The sequence below is a fragment of the Clinocottus analis genome, unplaced genomic scaffold, assembly GCF_023055335.1.
Source record: "Clinocottus analis isolate CAN_PGR_092001 unplaced genomic scaffold, fCliAna1.0.p SCAF_4, whole genome shotgun sequence".
NCBI lineage: Eukaryota > Metazoa > Chordata > Actinopteri > Perciformes > Cottidae > Clinocottus > Clinocottus analis.
The window spans coordinates 7916152-7934441 of NW_027176153.1; the positions used below are offsets into that span (position 1 = coordinate 7916152).

At 43.4% G+C, this 18290-nt stretch overlaps 1 protein-coding gene across 2 annotated transcripts in view; it reads right to left on the reverse strand.

Annotated features, from left to right (window-relative positions):
* Positions 1-401: 401 nt before the first annotated feature.
* lamb2 (laminin, beta 2 (laminin S)) overlaps positions 402-18290 on the reverse strand; it is a 42300-nt gene continuing 24411 nt past the window's right edge. Inside the window, exons 13-36 of one of the 2 annotated variants that reach the window (XM_068597424.1) lie at positions 18048-18127; positions 16957-17092; positions 16684-16842; positions 15852-15979; positions 15622-15754; positions 15299-15491; positions 14882-15025; positions 14238-14469; positions 13835-14004; positions 12723-12758; positions 10637-10861; positions 10330-10547; positions 10096-10192; positions 9073-9254; positions 8755-8945; positions 8333-8517; positions 7879-8120; positions 7084-7287; positions 6352-6496; positions 5768-5975; positions 5546-5687; positions 4195-4371; positions 3940-4099; positions 402-2722 (exon numbers count right to left, since the gene is read on the reverse strand). In XM_068597424.1, coding sequence (XP_068453525.1) covers positions 2586-2722; positions 3940-4099; positions 4195-4371; positions 5546-5687; positions 5768-5975; positions 6352-6496; positions 7084-7287; positions 7879-8120; positions 8333-8517; positions 8755-8945; positions 9073-9254; positions 10096-10192; positions 10330-10547; positions 10637-10861; positions 12723-12758; positions 13835-14004; positions 14238-14469; positions 14882-15025; positions 15299-15491; positions 15622-15754; positions 15852-15979; positions 16684-16842; positions 16957-17092; positions 18048-18127 — 3924 coding nt within the window. In that variant the 3' untranslated portion in view covers positions 402-2585. The remainder of the gene's footprint in view (positions 2723-3939; positions 4100-4194; positions 4372-5545; positions 5688-5767; positions 5976-6351; positions 6497-7083; positions 7288-7878; positions 8121-8332; positions 8518-8754; positions 8946-9072; positions 9255-10095; positions 10193-10329; positions 10548-10636; positions 10862-12722; positions 12759-13834; positions 14005-14237; positions 14470-14881; positions 15026-15298; positions 15492-15621; positions 15755-15851; positions 15980-16683; positions 16843-16956; positions 17093-18047; positions 18128-18290) is intronic. The other variant, XM_068597425.1, reaches the window with a different exon arrangement.

Here is an 18290-nt window from a genome sequence, read left to right on the forward strand (position 1 = left end):
ATTTAGTATCAGAAGCACCAAATTGCAAACAATCTTTACTCTCTACATGAGTGTTCTTTATCTCAGGCCTTATTGGTGTTTACTTGCACGTTTCCCTTGACTTAAGATCTCATTAAGGAAGGTGGAAACTATTTTGTACACTAATAATGTTCATCATCATCATCAGAATCATTGAGAGGTTGAAATGTCATTAGATCAGCTTTTATTATTCTAAAATTGGAAGATAAAATCTACTGAGTGGGTACAAAGGGTACATCAAGGACTGCAGAACACCCAAATAAAAACGGGACATCTCACATTCTTGCAGACCTTGGTGTGTGAACGCATGCAGTCAGGCTTATGAAATGGTTCAGAGCCAAAGCATGGATATGATGAAAAAACAAGCTGCGCCAACACAGAGACATGTTAAGTTATCCTAGCTTTATTCTTTATTCACAACACTGTACACTGTTACACTTTGCACAAGCTTTTTTTGGGGGGTATTTTTGCTTTGGAATTTGCTTTAAAATGACGTGGCTGCAGGTTGATGGATAAACTGAAGGAAATGTGTACAAAGTATATTTTTTTGGTTCACTATGTTTACAAAAACATAATTTGTCATGCAAATAGTATATGAGTAAATGTCCAAGACATTTGCATACAATAAGGCACGATTAAACACTGTCCATACGGTGGACTCTGCAGAGTAGAGTCCTGTCACTACGGTGAGGCAGATCTTAGTCCACATGGACATCTAATGCAGACATTCACAGTCTGTGCACCATACGTTTTGGCATCCATTGGAAATTACACAATACACATTTGCTTTCCTGCTGAGATTTTGACGAGAAGATCATTAGAACTTTTTTTTTTAGCAGAGACTTGCCGCAGTCTCCATTGGTTGCATGGCAACTTCGCAGTGACAAGACTCCTAGAAACCTGTACATTTATATATTTCTTGCAAGACTGATAACTCTCGGCAAGAGAGCAAATAAACTTGTTTCTCAAAATGAACTCATGATACTTTTCACACTGCACTTAGGACCAAATGAGGCGGTGTGGCGACAGAGCGCTGGGTCGTGTTGCAGTACTCTTGGGCTCAAGCAACTGAATGACAACAATTAACGTCTTGTGTTCCCTCGCGGTTGGATTGTATTCAATTGGCTGCCGCAGCGTGACGCTGGGGCTGCGTTTCTCCAAAAGTTAATTGTGTCGACTTCTTGCCACAGGCATGCAGCGTGTCTTCATCTGCAGTTTGAAGGCACTGCCCACGTTCCAATCAATGGGGGGGATTGTCGTTTTTGCTGTAACCCCTGATTTTGGTGTGAAAGCAGCCTCAAAGAGCTGTTCGCCTGGGGCCGAGCAAGCTTTCCCACTGCCACAATCCTGGCAAAGTCCAAAGCGGACTAACCGTTAGCCGAGGGCTTGCTGGCCCTGCACCTAGTGGAAGTGCGGTGTAAATCGCATCGCCCTGGACTCAGGTCAACCCTGGGTTAACAATGTGTGTGAAAAAGGGCTAAGTCTTAGCCCAGGGCTAAAAGAATGTGCCGTTTAAAGAAAGGGAGGTTTGTCCAAGAACAACATCACAGGAAGCGTGCGGCTAACACTGTTAGCTTCTATTGCTATCATTATTACATTCTTCCTGTATAACGATGGTTACAGCCATCCTCTTACTCCAGGCAGAGGTGGGCTTTGGTCTTGTTGTATCTTTTGGCTTAACAGAGTCCAGAAGCAGATTTTATTTTTACATAACAATGGTCATATCATTTGTTTCCCTGTCATTTGTATAAAGGCAGACACAATACAAAAATGTAATTGAAGCACCACAGTCGGTAGTAATACATTTAAAATCCATATGAGTGCAACAACCGCTTCCTCTCTCCATTCTACTGAAGAGAGAAGTCCTTAAAGCTACACAGGGATCTACAGTAGTGCTGACTGGACCCTTGTCTCCATTTATTTTTGGCTTATTTGAAAATATAAAAATGATTAATGTCTGATCAATTAGTTAAGTAATTTTTTTCTTTTCTTTTTTTTTTTTTACCAAAAAAGGAAATAAAGATTGTCATTCATGTTCTGAAAAGTTGTTTCATACTGAAAGAAGAGCAATTGAAGCACAGCTCCGAATATTCATCCAGTCGTACCAGAGACCGACCAACTCAATCACAAAGTCTCTGCTCAACCACAGAGTGTTTGCAATGCACTATTTTGACCAGTACTATTGACATATTCTAAAATATAATTTTCACATATAAAAACACGGATACATTTCCAGATTATTTTGAAAATCCAAAAACAAAAATAATGTGTACAAATGATCCAATCCAAATCAAATATGTGACATCAGGCACCTTTTTTCATGGTCAGTTATGTGTTTCAGTTTTGTGTGTGTATTATTATAATTGTATAATTATGATAGCCAGCGTTTTCAAAAGATAGTTTGCACAGAGAATATGCAAATGCTCTTGTAGAGTGATGACATCACCGCCCACACCAAGTCCTCTTTCACTGTTTCCTCAAAGTCTCTTGTCCAGTTACTGTGTCTGGAAAAACATGGCGGACCGAGACGATGGTGCACCTGTTTGTGAGGACATGGGAGTGGTGAGTTACTGACATGTGTTGTAGATCTGGATCTGTTTGTTGATGTCACTGAGGATGGCTTTCATCTTGTCCTCCAAGCCGTCCAGCTGACGAGCCTTCCCCTCCAGCCTCTTCTGGTTCTCCTCATAGTTTGTCTCCAGCTCTGTGAGCAGCAGGAGTGTCAGCAACGGTTACACAGCCGGGCATTACACGCGTTCCTTATTCCTGAGTTACTGATCACTGCTCTGAATGTCCATACACTCGATGACCACATTCTTTTAAATAGATGGAGGAAACCCTTTGATTTTTACGTGGCCTATTTCTCAAGACACTGTTAAATAACTTGTAGGGTTCCACGAGAATTGAAACTGCTTTTTTATCTATAGATGAAATCACCTAATACATTACTTAAGTACTTTTATACACATTTTTATTTGTATTCCATCTGTATATTTAATATTCTTCTTACTGTTTAATTTTGTTTTAATGCTGTTCTACTGTTTATTTTACTTGATTTTTATCTTTACTTACTTGTGAGCAATGCTGCTGTAATCCTGTAATTTCCCCACTAAGGAACAAATAAAGGATTATTTTTTTTGACTTGATTGATCCCTTTTCGTAGGTATAATAATGACCCACTGCTTCATGTTTTACATGTTAGTGAAACTTGTGTCATAATTGACTCAGAATTTAACTTTTAAAAGGCGCTCAATTTGAAAATTAGAGAATTGATTTAGCAGCAAATAACTATCTGCAATGTTACGGTATAGTGGAGTAATGTCTACATGAGCCAGGACTTAAGTCAGTCTCTCTCTCTCTCTCTCTCTCTCTCTCTCTCTCTCTCTCTCTCTCTCTCTCTCTCTCTCTCTCTCTCCCTCTCTCTCTCTCTCTCTCTCTCTCTCTCTCTCTCTCTCTCTCTCTCGCTCCCGCTCCCTCTCCCTCTCCCTCTCTCTCTCTCTCTCATAATTCAATAGGATAATTTATTGTCTTTCAAAGGAATCATATCGTCATGAAATCACAATTACATCGTCTAAATAGATAATAACATTTACTTTAACATTTTACTTGTTTACAAAGCACACATGACACATGTTTGCAATGAATGAAGCAGGGAAGGCCGGCCAGTAGATTATTGAATTGTATTCTTGTGTTATTGTCTTTTTTCTATTTTTTGGTTTTATTATTTCTTTCGTTTCTTTGTGTGTGTGCATTAGTCAGAGAGATAACAATGAAGTATCATTTTTATGAAACTCTAACATATTCTTTGAACTCTTCAGTTCTTGTTTTAACAATTGTGTCTTTCAAATTTTAATTTTGTATCATGTGTATATATTATATAGTGTGCGTGTATCTATTCATCTCCATACACACAGTACTCACCTGCTAGCCTCTGGAGCTTGTTCTGGGCATCTCTCAGTAGTTCCTTTGCTTCATCTCTGAGGCTCTCTGCTCTTTTCTTGGCTTCCTGCACAGCTTTGGCCTTTGTGTCGACCCGCTGCTGCACCTCATGGTATTTATCCGTCAGCTGGCCATCTAGAATCTAAGCATCAAGACAGGGGAGGCAATTCTTTAACAGCTGTGTATGCTTTTAATTAGGAAAAGTGTGCACACGCAAACACAGACATACACACACACCTGCTTGGCTTCGTTGGCCTTGTCTCGTGCCATGGTGGCCGTCTCTTCGGCTCGGGCCGCTGCCATGCTGTTGTTGGCCCGTTTGGTCTTCAGGGCGCTGATCTCCCGTCCCAGCGTGCCCAGGCGGTCCATGGCCTCATTGAGGTTCTTCTCACTGTTGGATGTCTCCGACTCAATCTGAGGAGGGAATGCAAAGGGAATCGTAAGCCCACAGATTTTCCACCATCTTTAAATTATGATGGACCTAAAAATGAAACCTGCAATAAAATGTTTTTCTAGCCATTTAGGGACAGTGGGGAAAAAAAGCTGCAGCACAACACGGACGCGTCATCACCTTTAAAATTAACGGCTTAACAGAATAATAACAATAGTCTTTGTATCTCCTCATGCTACTGCGGAGAGACATTCGTACCAGCAACTCGTCCGGCTCACCAGATACAAATGGCCTCTGTGCATGGTGACGGTCACATCATGCTCCGGGCGCCAAAGACACAGCTTTGTCATATTTAGTTCAGCAGCAGCACTTTCTGTCTCTCTGTTTTCATGTTTAATTTAGGGCTGGCCAAGTTAACGCATAAATAATGCGTTAATGTCTCAATCGATTGACGGCGTTAATTATCATCAGCTGTCCTTTACATCTCCATCTCATTCAACCAGACGTCAGTGTACTTGTTCAAGCCAACACAGACTGGACTTTTCTCACTGAGGAAGAAAAACGGAAGTGGAAACATGAAAAGCACTTATTGCTTTTGTATGAAGTGAATCAGTTGCTGGTCTTAAACATACATCTTTAAAGTAAGCAACAGACTGAACATGAACAAAAGAAGTAGTGGTTTGTCCCTCACAGGGACCCTTACTACTGAACAGTACCTGTTCAGAAAAAAAGAAAACAGATTTATAAACTATGTATATTAACTTTCTGTTGCTCCAGAGTGCTGTTATATTGTTCTGATAACATTACTTTAAAATAAAAGCGTGCAATGCACTAGTTTTTACTTCATTATTGAATTTGGAGCATAATGCAACTAATTAATTGCGATTAATCGCAGAAAAATCATGCAATTAATCAATTAATTTTTTGCAACTTTGCCCAGCCCTAGTTTAATTGTACAACATCTGTTCCTACTTTATCCTTCATTTATCTATTTTAAGTATCTGCTTAGCTTGCAGATTGTTTTTATATCTTCAGTCGTCTCTACTTTGATTGTATGCTCCGTATTGTATTTCTATGTCCAGGACAAGAAAATAATGAGTATTTGTTGTATGTGGCATTAAAAATCATACTTTTTGCTCGGTTACCACTATAACACTGACTTTAAGGTTTTTGTTGTTTTTCTGGGGGATTGGTTACCTGTACCAGTCGGGCTTCAGTCTCCCCAATGTCCGCCTTGGCTCTCGCTATGGCCTTCTCTGCTGATGTCTGGGCAGTCTGAGCGTCCAGCAGGGCCTGTTTCACCGTCTCTGCTGTGGTCTTCACCCCCTCAGCACTGTGCCTTAACGACGACGAGAGGACGCGTAAGTATGTAATGCTCTTTGTTCGTCTGCTTTTTCAGTTCGACTCTTCTCCGATTACCTTGCCCTCTTGGCATCCAGCAGCAGTCGCTCCGCCTTGCGCACATCGCCCTGCGTCTGCTGCAGGATGGCGTCCACATTGGAAAGGCTGCGAACGCGCTCCTTGATTTCATCAGCCAGATGCCGGATCTGAAGGGGCGAAGCAGGGATGGAGAGCTCCAGCACGCGGTTCGCCACGGCCTCAATGCTGTCCGGGTCCGCGCCTTCCTCTGAGGAATGAGACGTGGCAGAGTCAACAGAGGAGGGTTAACTTTATTTTTGGGTTGGCTTTGGCGTTCCCTGTATAGACAAAAGCGTTAGTGTCTCCGAGCACCAGACTCCCTTTAGAAAATCTTTAATTTTTTACCAGGGTCTGCAGTGTGCCAGGCTCAGAGCTGGTTCTGGTTCTTACACAATGGCATGATTCAGTCTGATTTTGTTTAGGATCCAACCTGGTGGCATCGATGACATTAAGACAAATGATATAGAAACAGCCAGTGTTCTCCCCGATGGCCTTGTTTATTTCCATGACCACTTAAGAGTTCCTTGTAGTAACTTAAACTTAAAGTATCATAATGCATAGCCCCAGCAGACTGTTGGACTCACGGGTGAGGAAGTCTCTGATCTGTTTGATGAGGTCTCTCAGGTCGTTGTTGGAGCGCTCCACTTTGTTCTTGGTGGCGGTGGCTTTGTCCAGAGCTGTTTGGGCTTTTCCCTTGGCCTCCTCTGCCTTGGTCTTGGCGTCTGCCACCTAAATGAAAGGCAGAAATGCTCATAATGGGCACAAAAGGCAAGGAAATCAAGGAATCAAGGAAACGGTAAGAGTCATCCTTCCTTTGTGTTTGTTTTTTCTTTACTTAATTGAAGGACATTTTGTTGCATCCGATTGTTTCCTGTCTCGAGGCAAAGACACAGCGAGTCTCTATGACCATAGTCATTTGGTGAGAGCGTTCAACAAATCTGGTTGTCATGGAAAACAACCTTATAGTCTTGTTTCAGTTTTTTTGCTTAGTTAATGTAGTGCACCCACTCAAATCTATTGAGTCTAAGTGCACATACTTCCCAGAATGCAGCTGTCCTGCTTTCTTAAAAGACGTCTGAGTCTCAGAGCTTACTCCATTCTGAGAGGTTTAGTCTTTGATGTACTGTGGAGGGACAACTAAATGCATTGGGATTACCCCACATCTGTAAGTACTCCACAGTGTCAGAAATCCCTCTTGATGTGGAGAAAAGAGGGAATATATAACACTTGCAAAATTGATTTTTTTGTCAAAAGAGCTGGCTCTCGAAATCCTCATGTGGTCGAGTCGAACAGATGAAAACAGCTGACCTCCGTACCTTGCTAAAGAGTCCCTCGACCTCTCTCATAGCTTTGCTCAGCTCCTTCTCTGTGTGTTTGGCTCTCTCCAGGGCGTTGTCAGCTACCGCTACAGCGCCGTTACAGTTTAGGCCTCCACAGTGACGGTTTCCTTCATCGTCGCGGCAACCCGCACCCCCACAAGGGCTTTCCCCACAGGGGGCATCACCTGGGGCGCCGCAAACCTGTCGGGATGAGGAAAGATGTACTTGTATATGTGTGGAAATGCTCAGGCAAAAAAATATATTACCCCGTAGAAATGTATAATTGCTGTGAAATTGTCACAGAGAAAATAATAGAAATAGAATATAATCAATTATAAAAACCAATATTTTCATTTCAGGATTCCATCGAATGAAGCAGTTGTTAAAATCAATCATGGGAAATATAACTTGCTTATATAACTAGTTTAGCCGAGCAGCAGTTCCTTCCATCTCAGCTTTGGACAGTCATGTCATTTTGAAGATGACTATATTATGAATTTCATGATAAATATTGGACAGACCAAAAGATCCTAATAAACTATGACAAAAAAAAGAATAAAGTGGAGTATTTTAAAGGCACAATGAGTAGATTGACCCATTAGAAGTGTGTGGCGGTGTCTGTATCTGCTTCTCATTTCTATTCATTTAGCTGTGGTTAAGATTTTTTTCGAGGGATACTTTTAAATGCTGTTTATCTCAATTTTACTGCTTGTCGTATGTCACTGTACAGAAATACTGCCTCCCTTTATCAAAGCCAACAGCTGCTTCAATTGATGAAGAATGATTAAAAACCTTCTCATTGATTTTCTTTAAGTCCAGGCCCTGCGCTCGGCTGTTGAGGTCTCCGAGCGCGCGCTTGTTTGCGGCGTTTTTGCGGTTGAAGTCATCCTTCTTGGCGCTGATGAGGCGCTCGGTGCGGCGCCGAGTGTCTGCAGATTGGCTGACCGTGCTGGGCCGGGTGGTTGTCGATTCATTGGCACGCCGCTCCGCATCACGCGACTTGTTGTAAGAGTTACGGATGCTGTCGTACGCACCTAGAGGAAACCGCATTTCAGAGGAATCTCACTGAGGCTGGAGTACATTTGGGGGATTATAAAGGAATATAGATTCTTGATTCAGTGATGAAAAGTGGACGAGGATTCGGTACAATGACGCTGCATGAGAGGCATCTTGAGTAGGAAAAGAGTCTAGACAGTTTGAGGTAAGACGGTGAATGATTGAAAAATACATTCCCTCTTGTTCTTACCTAGGAAGTTGGAGTTTTTTAGGATATCGAGTTGGCGGTGTAGCTGCTCTGAAGTGAGGTTTAGCTCTTTAGCTTCTCTCTCCAGAGCACTCAGCTCCTTGCTTGCCTCAGAGTTGCTGTCCTGGACGATGGTGAGGTCTCCTTCCAAACGGTTCAGGGTGTCCGTGGTCTCACCGATCTGCGCTCTGCAGGGTAAGACAAGCAGTTGTTAGGGGATGTAAATTACAATCCAGATGGGATTTTAAATACTATTTTAGACAAATTCTATAAATCTCCAGACGGGGTAAAGAGATTGTTCTTGAATCCTTTTTTTCCAAAACCATTCTGAAGTCAAGTATCATTATCTCGACACTACGACTGTATGTGGCAGATGGGTAATCACACCTGGGAAACTACAATGCAGTGGGATGTACCAGCTGTACCTAAGATCTTCAATAAGCTCCATCAGGGTAGCAACAGCTGCAGCAGTGGCGTTGCGTGCGTCGACAATTCCCCGAGCTTGTGCCAGTTTCTCCTCCATATCCTTAAAGGCCTTCTCGTAGGGCCCAGTAAGCCCAGTGGTCTGAATCTCGTGGGCCCGCTCTGCCAGAGTCTTGGTGCGCACTGCCAGGTCCTGGTAGTGAGACGGACAGGAGACGAGAAAGATTGCGGTTAACTCATCGTCAGTTATTCAATATGTCACGTTTTGGCTTCTGCTGACTGAGAATTAGACTCCCAGTGTCTTCTGAGTGAAAGAGCACCTGCACGATGCGATCCCAGTCCCCGAAGCACTTGTGACAGGGCTGACAGTTGGGGAACTTGCCAGAGAAGCCTCTGGCACACTGGTCACAGCGGACACCGGACACCCCCTGCTGGCAAACACAGTGGCCGGTTACCCGGTTGCACTGAGAGGTCTCGATGCCTCGCCAGTCACAGTCGCAAGCTAGAGAGAGAGAAAGAGTAAGAGTAAGAGTAAGAGAGAGAGAGAGAGAAAGAGAGTAAGAGAGAGAGAGAGAGAAAGAGAGAGAGAGAGAGAGAGAGAGAGAGAGAGAGAGAGAGAGAGAGAGAGAGAATATGGAACATCAGGACCAAGCCCATTATGAGATAATCTCATTTGTTTACATCTGTGTTGACTGCAAAAAAAGAGTTGTTTATGAGGCTGGTACAAGGCATCACGCTGGTTAGTTGTAATACAGTTCTAAAATGATCTAACCTACTTGACAAATTTAGACGTCTAATAAAAAGCATTTTGTATGTTCATGCATCTTGGATGATTTTTATTCATATTTAATACGTATAAATCCTGATTATTCACAAAATAAATTATAATTTGTAAATTAGTGTAGATATTATAGATTCCCCATAGACTTAGTCATACAAAAATTATGAGTTTATGTCTCAATCTCTAGTTTCAAGTCTTCTTCAATACAGCATGATGTTTATTTAGTAAATTATGCTCCATTTAGAGTCAAATAGACCAAAAAGCAGGATACGCTTTAGGGCGGGGCTAGTTTGTGATTGACAGGTTCCTCTAGCCTTTCGTCTTGGCTCTAAAAAGCCAACATGGCATCGGCCAAAATGGCGAACTTGAGGCTTCAAAGTGGCAGTGCACAAATGAATGTGTCACTGTGACGACATTCACTTTTTTCTTTTACACATTTCTAAAAACTTTCTGTGACGTACGGTCTGTGCGGCCCATCTCGCCACCGCAGTTGCTCTGAATTACCCAAAGCACAGAATCCTTCGGGCTCATCGAGCATGCAATAGGTCTTCAAGTATCTCACCTCTGCACTGTGTCCTGGGGTCTCCCCAATAGTTCTCCTGACAGTCCGTGCAGGTCTTACCGCCGAAGCCGTCGCGACACTGACACTGCCCAGAGAACTGTACAACAGAGCGGAGCATGACACGTTAGCTTCTTCTGTTTCTGTCAGAACCAATGAACGTGAACGTACATTTCACTTGTTCAGATAAGCGCATCTCATGATGCAGGACGTGTCCAGGTCCCAGGTGTTCCCTACCTCGTTGCATGAGGAGGTGACTGAGTTGTTGGGATCACAGCCGCAGGATTCACAGCCCCTCCCGCTGGCTAGGTTCCAGTGGTTGGGAGCGCAGTGGTCACATGGCAGCCCGATGACGTTTGGCAGACACTGACACTGCCCTGTCGCTCGCTGGCACACACAGTCCTCACGCTCCATGCACTGGCTACGGTCAGTACCCAGGAAGTTACACGTGCACTCTGAAGTGGCAAAAACCAGCATGCTTCATCTCAATATTTGTAATACATTAAAAATGCAAGACTTCCTTTTCAATGAATATGTCACTCACTCCTGCAGTTGCGACGGGAAGCATCGCCAAAGTAGCTGCTCTTGCAGATGCCACAGGTGGGGCCCTCGGTGTTGTAAAGGCATTTCCGGCACTGTCCGGTCTGCCGGTCGCAGGCGTCCATGTTGGACATGTCTATGTTGTTGTTACACTGGCATGGCTGGCAACGTCCTCCTGGTTGAGAGGGGTTGCCATAATAACCCGGAGCACATTCCTCACATCGAGCTCCTGAATTGGGAGAAAAGGCAACACAAAGGGAAAAAGAACCAGAGTTCCAATAAGAAAAGAGTGGGGGAGGAGATATGTTAAGTGCTACTTTTATATTTACGCAAATGTATCTGCAATTAGAATGGGTGAAGTGCTCTACAGGGTTTCCAAACAGTTCTTTCAGGGTGTATGAAACAACAGGAAACTAATGAATTCACAGCGGCACAGTCAACTATTCGTGGTTCAACGTGAGTGTGCCCGTCCCATTTTTGCCTCGACACTCATGAACGTTATCATATTAATACAGTATGCCACTTCAATTTAGTGGTTGGGTTAGTGAAGAGTCTTCGTCATTGGACCTTTCTTTGGCAGATAATGCAGCATATTAGTGTACTTTTTGACATAATAGACGAGAACATTACTCAGCAGTCTTTTTACATTATTTTTTTCCCACGGTGGCTTCCAGAAACCCCCGAGATGTTCAAAATGTAGACATTTGTGTTTTTGTCGTAATAAGCATATGATTTCTCGAGTTACAGCCAACAACGTATTTTGTCGCAGTGATCTTTGACACCAAAGATTTTTCCCTCCAGACGTACTAAGATATGGCGTTCACAGAATCGGACGAACCCGAGGTCACAGTGACCTTTGACCTCCAAAATCAAATTTGTTCAACATTGACTTGAGCGTATTGATGGAATCAGCTACCGTGTCCTTTAGCTTTTCAGGATCTCTTCCTGTACTTAATGCTGGTCAGCAGTCTTTTTTGTTCTGCTTCATCACAAAAGCCAGACTAGTAAGAAAACTAAAAAACGTCAGCCGATTTATCCTGGCTGTTTGGGGCTGTATAGACAAGACGTGTATTTAAGTCCTGCCCACACCAGACGGGAAACAACATCATTGCTCTCCATTAACTTTGTATTGTGTGAAAGTGCCTCCTTCGTCACTTTGTCTGCTAGAAACAACAGAAGCATGCTTAAAAGCTGCTGTGAGGTGGAATGCACGAGCAACAGGTTTTGAGATTTTAGAAAACCGGGAAACTATATTTCTTTAAGTTAAGCTAAAGCATTTTTCCAGTGTGCAACTTGTTTAATTGTGGAATGTGAATAAATCAGAATACTGTGCAGTATTACATTTGCGAGCGCCTTAGCTAACTGCAGTAGCTTGCTAACATGTAGCTAAAATTAACAAACTTGTCCCAATATCTTTTTAGTTATCAACAGCAACCCAGGTAGACATAGGGTGCTCAAGCAATTCTTTGACACGCTGAAACCAGATGTTTTTAGTTCGCTAAAGACATGTAGTCGGTCCTTGGTTTTCACAGTGTGACAGGTTGCACCCTCTGTCTCTATACTGTTGTATCAGTACAGCTCTTATTTTCCAGGAATGACCGTGCAACTACTTCCCGACCTCTTTCCACACACAGATAAACACAAAAGATAAAAGCTGACCCAGACTCATAATTAAGCAACACATCTGTGTATGAACACTTTCTCAAGGTCTCTCCCTCTTTACTTTGAAGGGTACTTTGAAGAGAACACACTTTTTTGAAAGACAGTGATTCTGGGCCAGGTCCTTGAATTGGAATACTTTACACAGACCTGGGTCAAATCTTGTTTTTTAAAAATATTTTTCCACTTCTAAGATAATTTCAATATAATTTTAGGGACACATTTTTGACCCTATCGTGCCGTATAACACAGAAAACCCATGGAAAGGGTTTGACATTATTCTTTGAGCCAGGTCTTCACACGTGGGCAGGCGTGCACTGTGGCACAGCACTGTTGACGGGGAGGGGACTGAAGCCATGCATGGGTAGGACTGGTGAAGTGGAGGGTTGGTGGGAAATGGAGGAGGACTGGATTCAACCATCATTACTCACGCTTAAAAATGGTCACCCCGGAGCGTTTAACAATCCCTGTGCCAGTAAAACAGGGGAAGGAGGAAATTACAGGTTACCATTCACCATAGCCCACTGACAAACATTGTTCTTACCTCATTTGAGCTATATCCCTTGACTGTCATTTAAGGAAGAAAAATGGAGTCGTATTACTGACGGAGCTGCTCTGGAGGTAGGGAACCTCAGTGGTTGACAAAAAGTCCACTTGAAGAACCTCAAGTTGATTAAAAACATGACGCTGTGGTAATAACAACTATGTTGAACTCACTTAGTAATAGGGATGAATATTCGTGGTCCTCAGAGGTCATTCCTTGTGTTTTAAATGACCCCCTAACTTCATGACCTCAAGTCAAACATTTCCCTCAGAACAACCTTTTGTTCACAGTCATGCTAGCAACTCTGTATCTAGAAACAGCAGTGCTTTGAGCGAAATGCTAATGTCAACATGCTAACATTGACACGATGACAATGCTAACGTCCTAATGTTAAGGAGATGTAATGTTTATAATTGCACCAAAACACAAGTAAAGTAGAGGCTGATGAGGAATTCATACGTTTTCTCAGGGGTTTGCGATGTCAAGTCACACCGCCGCTTTAATGTACAGGCTCACGACGAAGATGTGAGAAAGAGATGATTTTGGCTTACAGCGTCTATCCGGGGGCGATTATTTAATGATTAGAGTTACATTACTTGTTTGCAGTCACCAGTGTACAGGTCTAAGTCCAGAGCCGCTAGAGGGGCTGGAGACTTTAAATCCTGGTCTAAGGTTCATCACTGAGGTTATCTATACTGTAACATCAGCTCCTCCTTGGACAAAACAAAATGATCCACTGAGGTGAAAATATTACTGAATATAAAATATGTATCTTTCAGAAGTGATCCACTGAGGTGCCATTTGACTCGATAACATACATCACAACACATTTGCACACTGCACTTCTTATATTTGACTCAGGCGAGGTTTTGCAGTGATGACACAAAGCGTAACAAGTAAAGCAATGTAATGGTGCAGTGCTATCATGTTAGAATGATTTAATGGTGGGACAGAAAGCACAAAAGATGAAATACACATGATGCGTTGTGTTAGCTTTACCTGTGTAGCCCTGGTTACAGTTGCAGATGATTTGTCTGTTACGGTTGTCCTGGTAACAAGACGCAGCAAAGTGGCGTCCGCTGTTGGGGCCGTCTGGACAGGGGCACGGGCGACACTGAGCACTGGACGCTTTGCCCAAAACTGGGTTACCATAGTAACCATTAGCACACCTACAGAAGTAGAAAATCTAAATAAATCCTATAAACTGTGACTAACAACGTTGCAGCAAGTAGAAGTACGCATACATGTTTCAAGTATAGTATTCATACCATGAATCATTCTTTTTTTAATAAATGAGGATGAATACAACGTGTATATAAGTCTTTGAATCCTTTCCTAAATCCCGATGATGTGCGATGCTTGATTTGAACCTAGCTTGGTCACGTCCCCACCGAAACATCACCTGTCACACTTGTCTCCTCCAGAGTTGTCCCTGCAGCCGACGCAGGCGCCGGTCCTCTGGTCGCACTTGTCGGCGTGTCCGTTACACTGGCAGGGTCGGCAGCTGGGGAAGCCCCAGTGGCCCGCCTGGCAGCCGTCGCAGTGCTGACCGAACGCTCCGGGACGGCAACGGCACTGACCGGTGAACTTGTCACAAAGCCGCGTCACAGAGCCTTCCAAGCTGCAACCGCAGGCTGGACCGAGGGGGAGAGGGACAAGGAGAAGCACTCAGGAAGAAGGATTGATTGGAATAAGTGAAGTGGAGAGCAGAGGGAATCCAAGCGAGGAAGTAGAAAGAAGTTTTGGGAATACATCATTTCAGTAAAGGGGCATTACATTTTGTAATTGTGTACTGAGAGGCAGTAGAGGGCGCTAGCGGCATAGTGTGCAACTCATCGAAGGCACTACAGACAATGTGTGACTAAATGCATCTCACTCTGCAGACCTTTGTCACTGTAACCAAATAGAATAAAAGAACAAAATGCAAAATAACATTTAGTACCAATATTGAGATCCAAGAGCTTCAATTGGAGGCCCTCCTGAGAACTTCAAAGCAAAGTAAGTAGTTGGAGGTGTGCAATATAAAAACAGGTCTGGACTTCTCACCTAAGCAGCCTGAGGGTCCAAAGCCGTATGTTCCCGGAGCACACTGGTCACAGCGTCGACCAATCACATTGGGCCTGCAGTGACATTGGCCCCCGCGCACGTCGCACATGGAGCTGAGGGACCCCTGAGGATCACAACTACAAGCTGTTGGGAGGACAGAAAAGAACAGGCATGAGGTCCCCAAACCCTTACATATGGGAACATCCTGCACATTGCATTCTGGGAACCAAAGGAACAAATGGAGGGAAACAAACAAACAAACGTTCAATTAATGACGTCAACTTCACTGATCCCAATAATGATAGCCCAATAGCTGTTTTATTTTCCTTCATGGGCAGGTCAGGGGTCAGGGTAAAGGTCATGTAACCTGCAGACTACTGCATTTAAACATGGCACAAGGAGGCGCTTTTTACTCACGTAGAGCCCCGTCATTTACAATGGCCGACATGCTGGCCATAAGCTTGGCACAGGTGTCACTCATCAGCGGTCGCGTTACGCTCTTCGGCCCCTCGTGGCAGCGGTACCGCTCATAAGTCTGCTTCCTGTTGTTGGAAGCCAGATCGCCCGCGTTGAACATCTCCATGGAGGAGTGGCGCGGCATCAAGGCAATCTGGTGCAGATACCGGGGATTAATGAAGAGGAAACGGAGACAAGTTTGAAGAGAATGAATGTAGCCACTTCCTAATGGGTCACATTATTCTCATTATTTTAAAAGACTGGAAAAAATATTTTTTTCTCACAGAGTCCACTAGGAGGACAGCGTTGGCTGCTCCGTTGAGGATACTGTTGGCATCCTGGTAGCGTTTGAACTCAAAGCGGAGGGTGTAAGTCACACCTCTCTCCAGACACACAACGTGAGGAGGGACCACAAACCTGGAGTCAACACAGTCAGGAAAGCCCACAGTTAACAATTAGCAAGTGTGTGTTGTGTGCGTGAGCGTGTGTGAGTTTGTGTTTTTGAGCCACCGACCTGGCTCCAGCCGGCAGGGAGACGGTGAGTCTGTCATCATCTGGGATGGTGTTTCCACAGGGGCTGCTGGTCGGAATCGGCCCCGGACGGATCACTGTTATTCGCACATCCTCCCAGTCTCGAGGCATCTGGGTAGAATCAGAGTTTTATGGTTAATATGCAGTCAAAAGCAGACTCGAACTTTAAAAGGGGAGGACAGTCGCAAAGTGATGGCTTCCTGCATGAAGGGGGGATCAATCCTGAATGCTTAAGAAAATGCTTATCATGTAAAATACACATGGAAAAAGGGCTGAAACATGGAGAACCTCCGACGCGTTCCTTTATGTTAGTAGTTAGTGGAGATCCGTCAAAACAGGGAAGGCTGTACATTGCTGCTTGTTCACTTCATTGTAAAAATAACGATCATTACCACTTTCTTTTGTGAACCTGGAGTCAGGAGACGGCGAGCTAAGCATGAAGATTGGTTCTCTCTGAATCAGACAGCGAGCAACTCTAAAACCCTAATTAACACAATTACTTCTTGTCACATTATATTTACGCATGGCAGAGTAAATATAATGTGGCCATGTGGGTCATCTCCAGGACTATTTTCTTTCTGGAGTTGTTGTGATATTACTGTAAGTTTGCCAAGAAATAAAACCCGAATAAATGATATACCAGAATGGTATCAATGGGCCTCGGTCACCAACCGGTCTTCAGAAGAATTTCAGGAAGAACTTAGTGAATGAGAGTCTTCTCATTTAACACTCAGGAAGAAAGCGAATGAGCATATTTCACAAAACAGAACTATTAAGGTTTTCATTGTGCAAGCTGAGGTGATGAATACACAAACCTGTGACTCGTAGCGGATAAGCAGGTCATATTCCATGGAGTAGGGGACATTACTGATGAGGAACTCTAGGGTACCACCCTCGGGTGCCCGGGCAAATCCAATGCCCGTCCATGTGGCAGGGCGACCCGGCTGGTGCTCCCTGGTCTCCAATGTACAGCCCTGAGGATATACAGATGTACTCAGATCATTTACTCAATAAGTTTCCATACTAAAGTCACTGAATTACTTAAACCTACTTAAATGTGTGCTGATAAAGAATAAAGGTAGACTAACCTGTCCCATTTTGGCCAACTCGGCCTCATACAGGAAGTGATCCAGAGCCATGAAGAAATATCTGGACTCCACCTGAGTACACTGGCGTCCCGTCATGTGACTGCGGCAGCGACACTGACCGCTCTCCATGGAGCAGCTGCAGAGAAGACATATAGCTTTGTTAACATCAGCAAGTTTAACAGGAATCATTTTTCAATGTTCAATATTTAACACAGCATGTTTTATCATAAATAAAAGTATTGCACATATTAAAATGTTGAGCTGGTGACTAGAGAGCAAAAAAATCGGCCTTGTTGTTGTAATCTATAATGCATAACAATAAGGGAAATAAATTATTGCATTTTTATTTAAATAATTTCTTTAATTAAAAAACATCTTGGCATCAGTAGTTTTAATAATGTATGAAAAGGTGCTTAGAGTAATGTGAAGAAGTTAAACAGGTCATAATCCCCTTTGTATTATCTATTTTATATTGCTGTAAAAATATGATGTATTCCAGTTTCTCATTGAAAAAACACATTTTTAAAAGATTACACGTATGTAAATGTCACCAGCAAAAAGTAATCGTAAAAATTTGGGACGGCCGATGGAGTGGTGCATCTATCGGGGGGGAAAAAAATAAAAAATGTAGAAAATGTTTATTAAAAACCCAAATGTCAAGCTTATGGTGGCACTATAGGAAAAGTCAGCAGGCTTCATCCTCTGGGTACCGAGAAGGTCTGTACCGAATTCCACATCAATGGACCTCACAGTTGCTGAGATATTTCAGTCTGGACACAAGTGGTTGACTGGGTGGCTAATAATATAGTAAAGTGACACATGTTAATTTTCCATCATCATAGGCTGAACTTTGTGCCTGATGTTTGAGTGAAGGATGTCAGCCTCTCGTTCCACATAACATGAATCATCCTCTGATAAACTGCTATGACTAAAGGTGTAAAAATGATGGCTCCCAGGGCAAAGGCAGAGGCTAAATAAATCAGTGCATACACAAAGCTTATGCTTCTATTATAGAAGATTATTGTCTCGTCTGCACCGGGCTCATTTTTCATTAGTGACCTGTGACTCTTTAAAGCTTCGGCGTCACTCACTGGTTGTCCAGGGCTCCCCCGATATCGCACTCGCAGCCTCGGCAGCCGTTGAGGTCGTGGCTCAGAGCCCAGTGTTCCGGCTGGAAGCACAAAGAGACAGACAGAGGGCAGAGTGATTGTTAGACAGGGAACGAAGGAAGACACAGCAAGCACTCGTCAGATAGACAGACAGACAGACAGACAGACAGCTGAACAGTTGGCTCCAGACAAACATATGCATCGCCCACCGCGATATTACAGAGT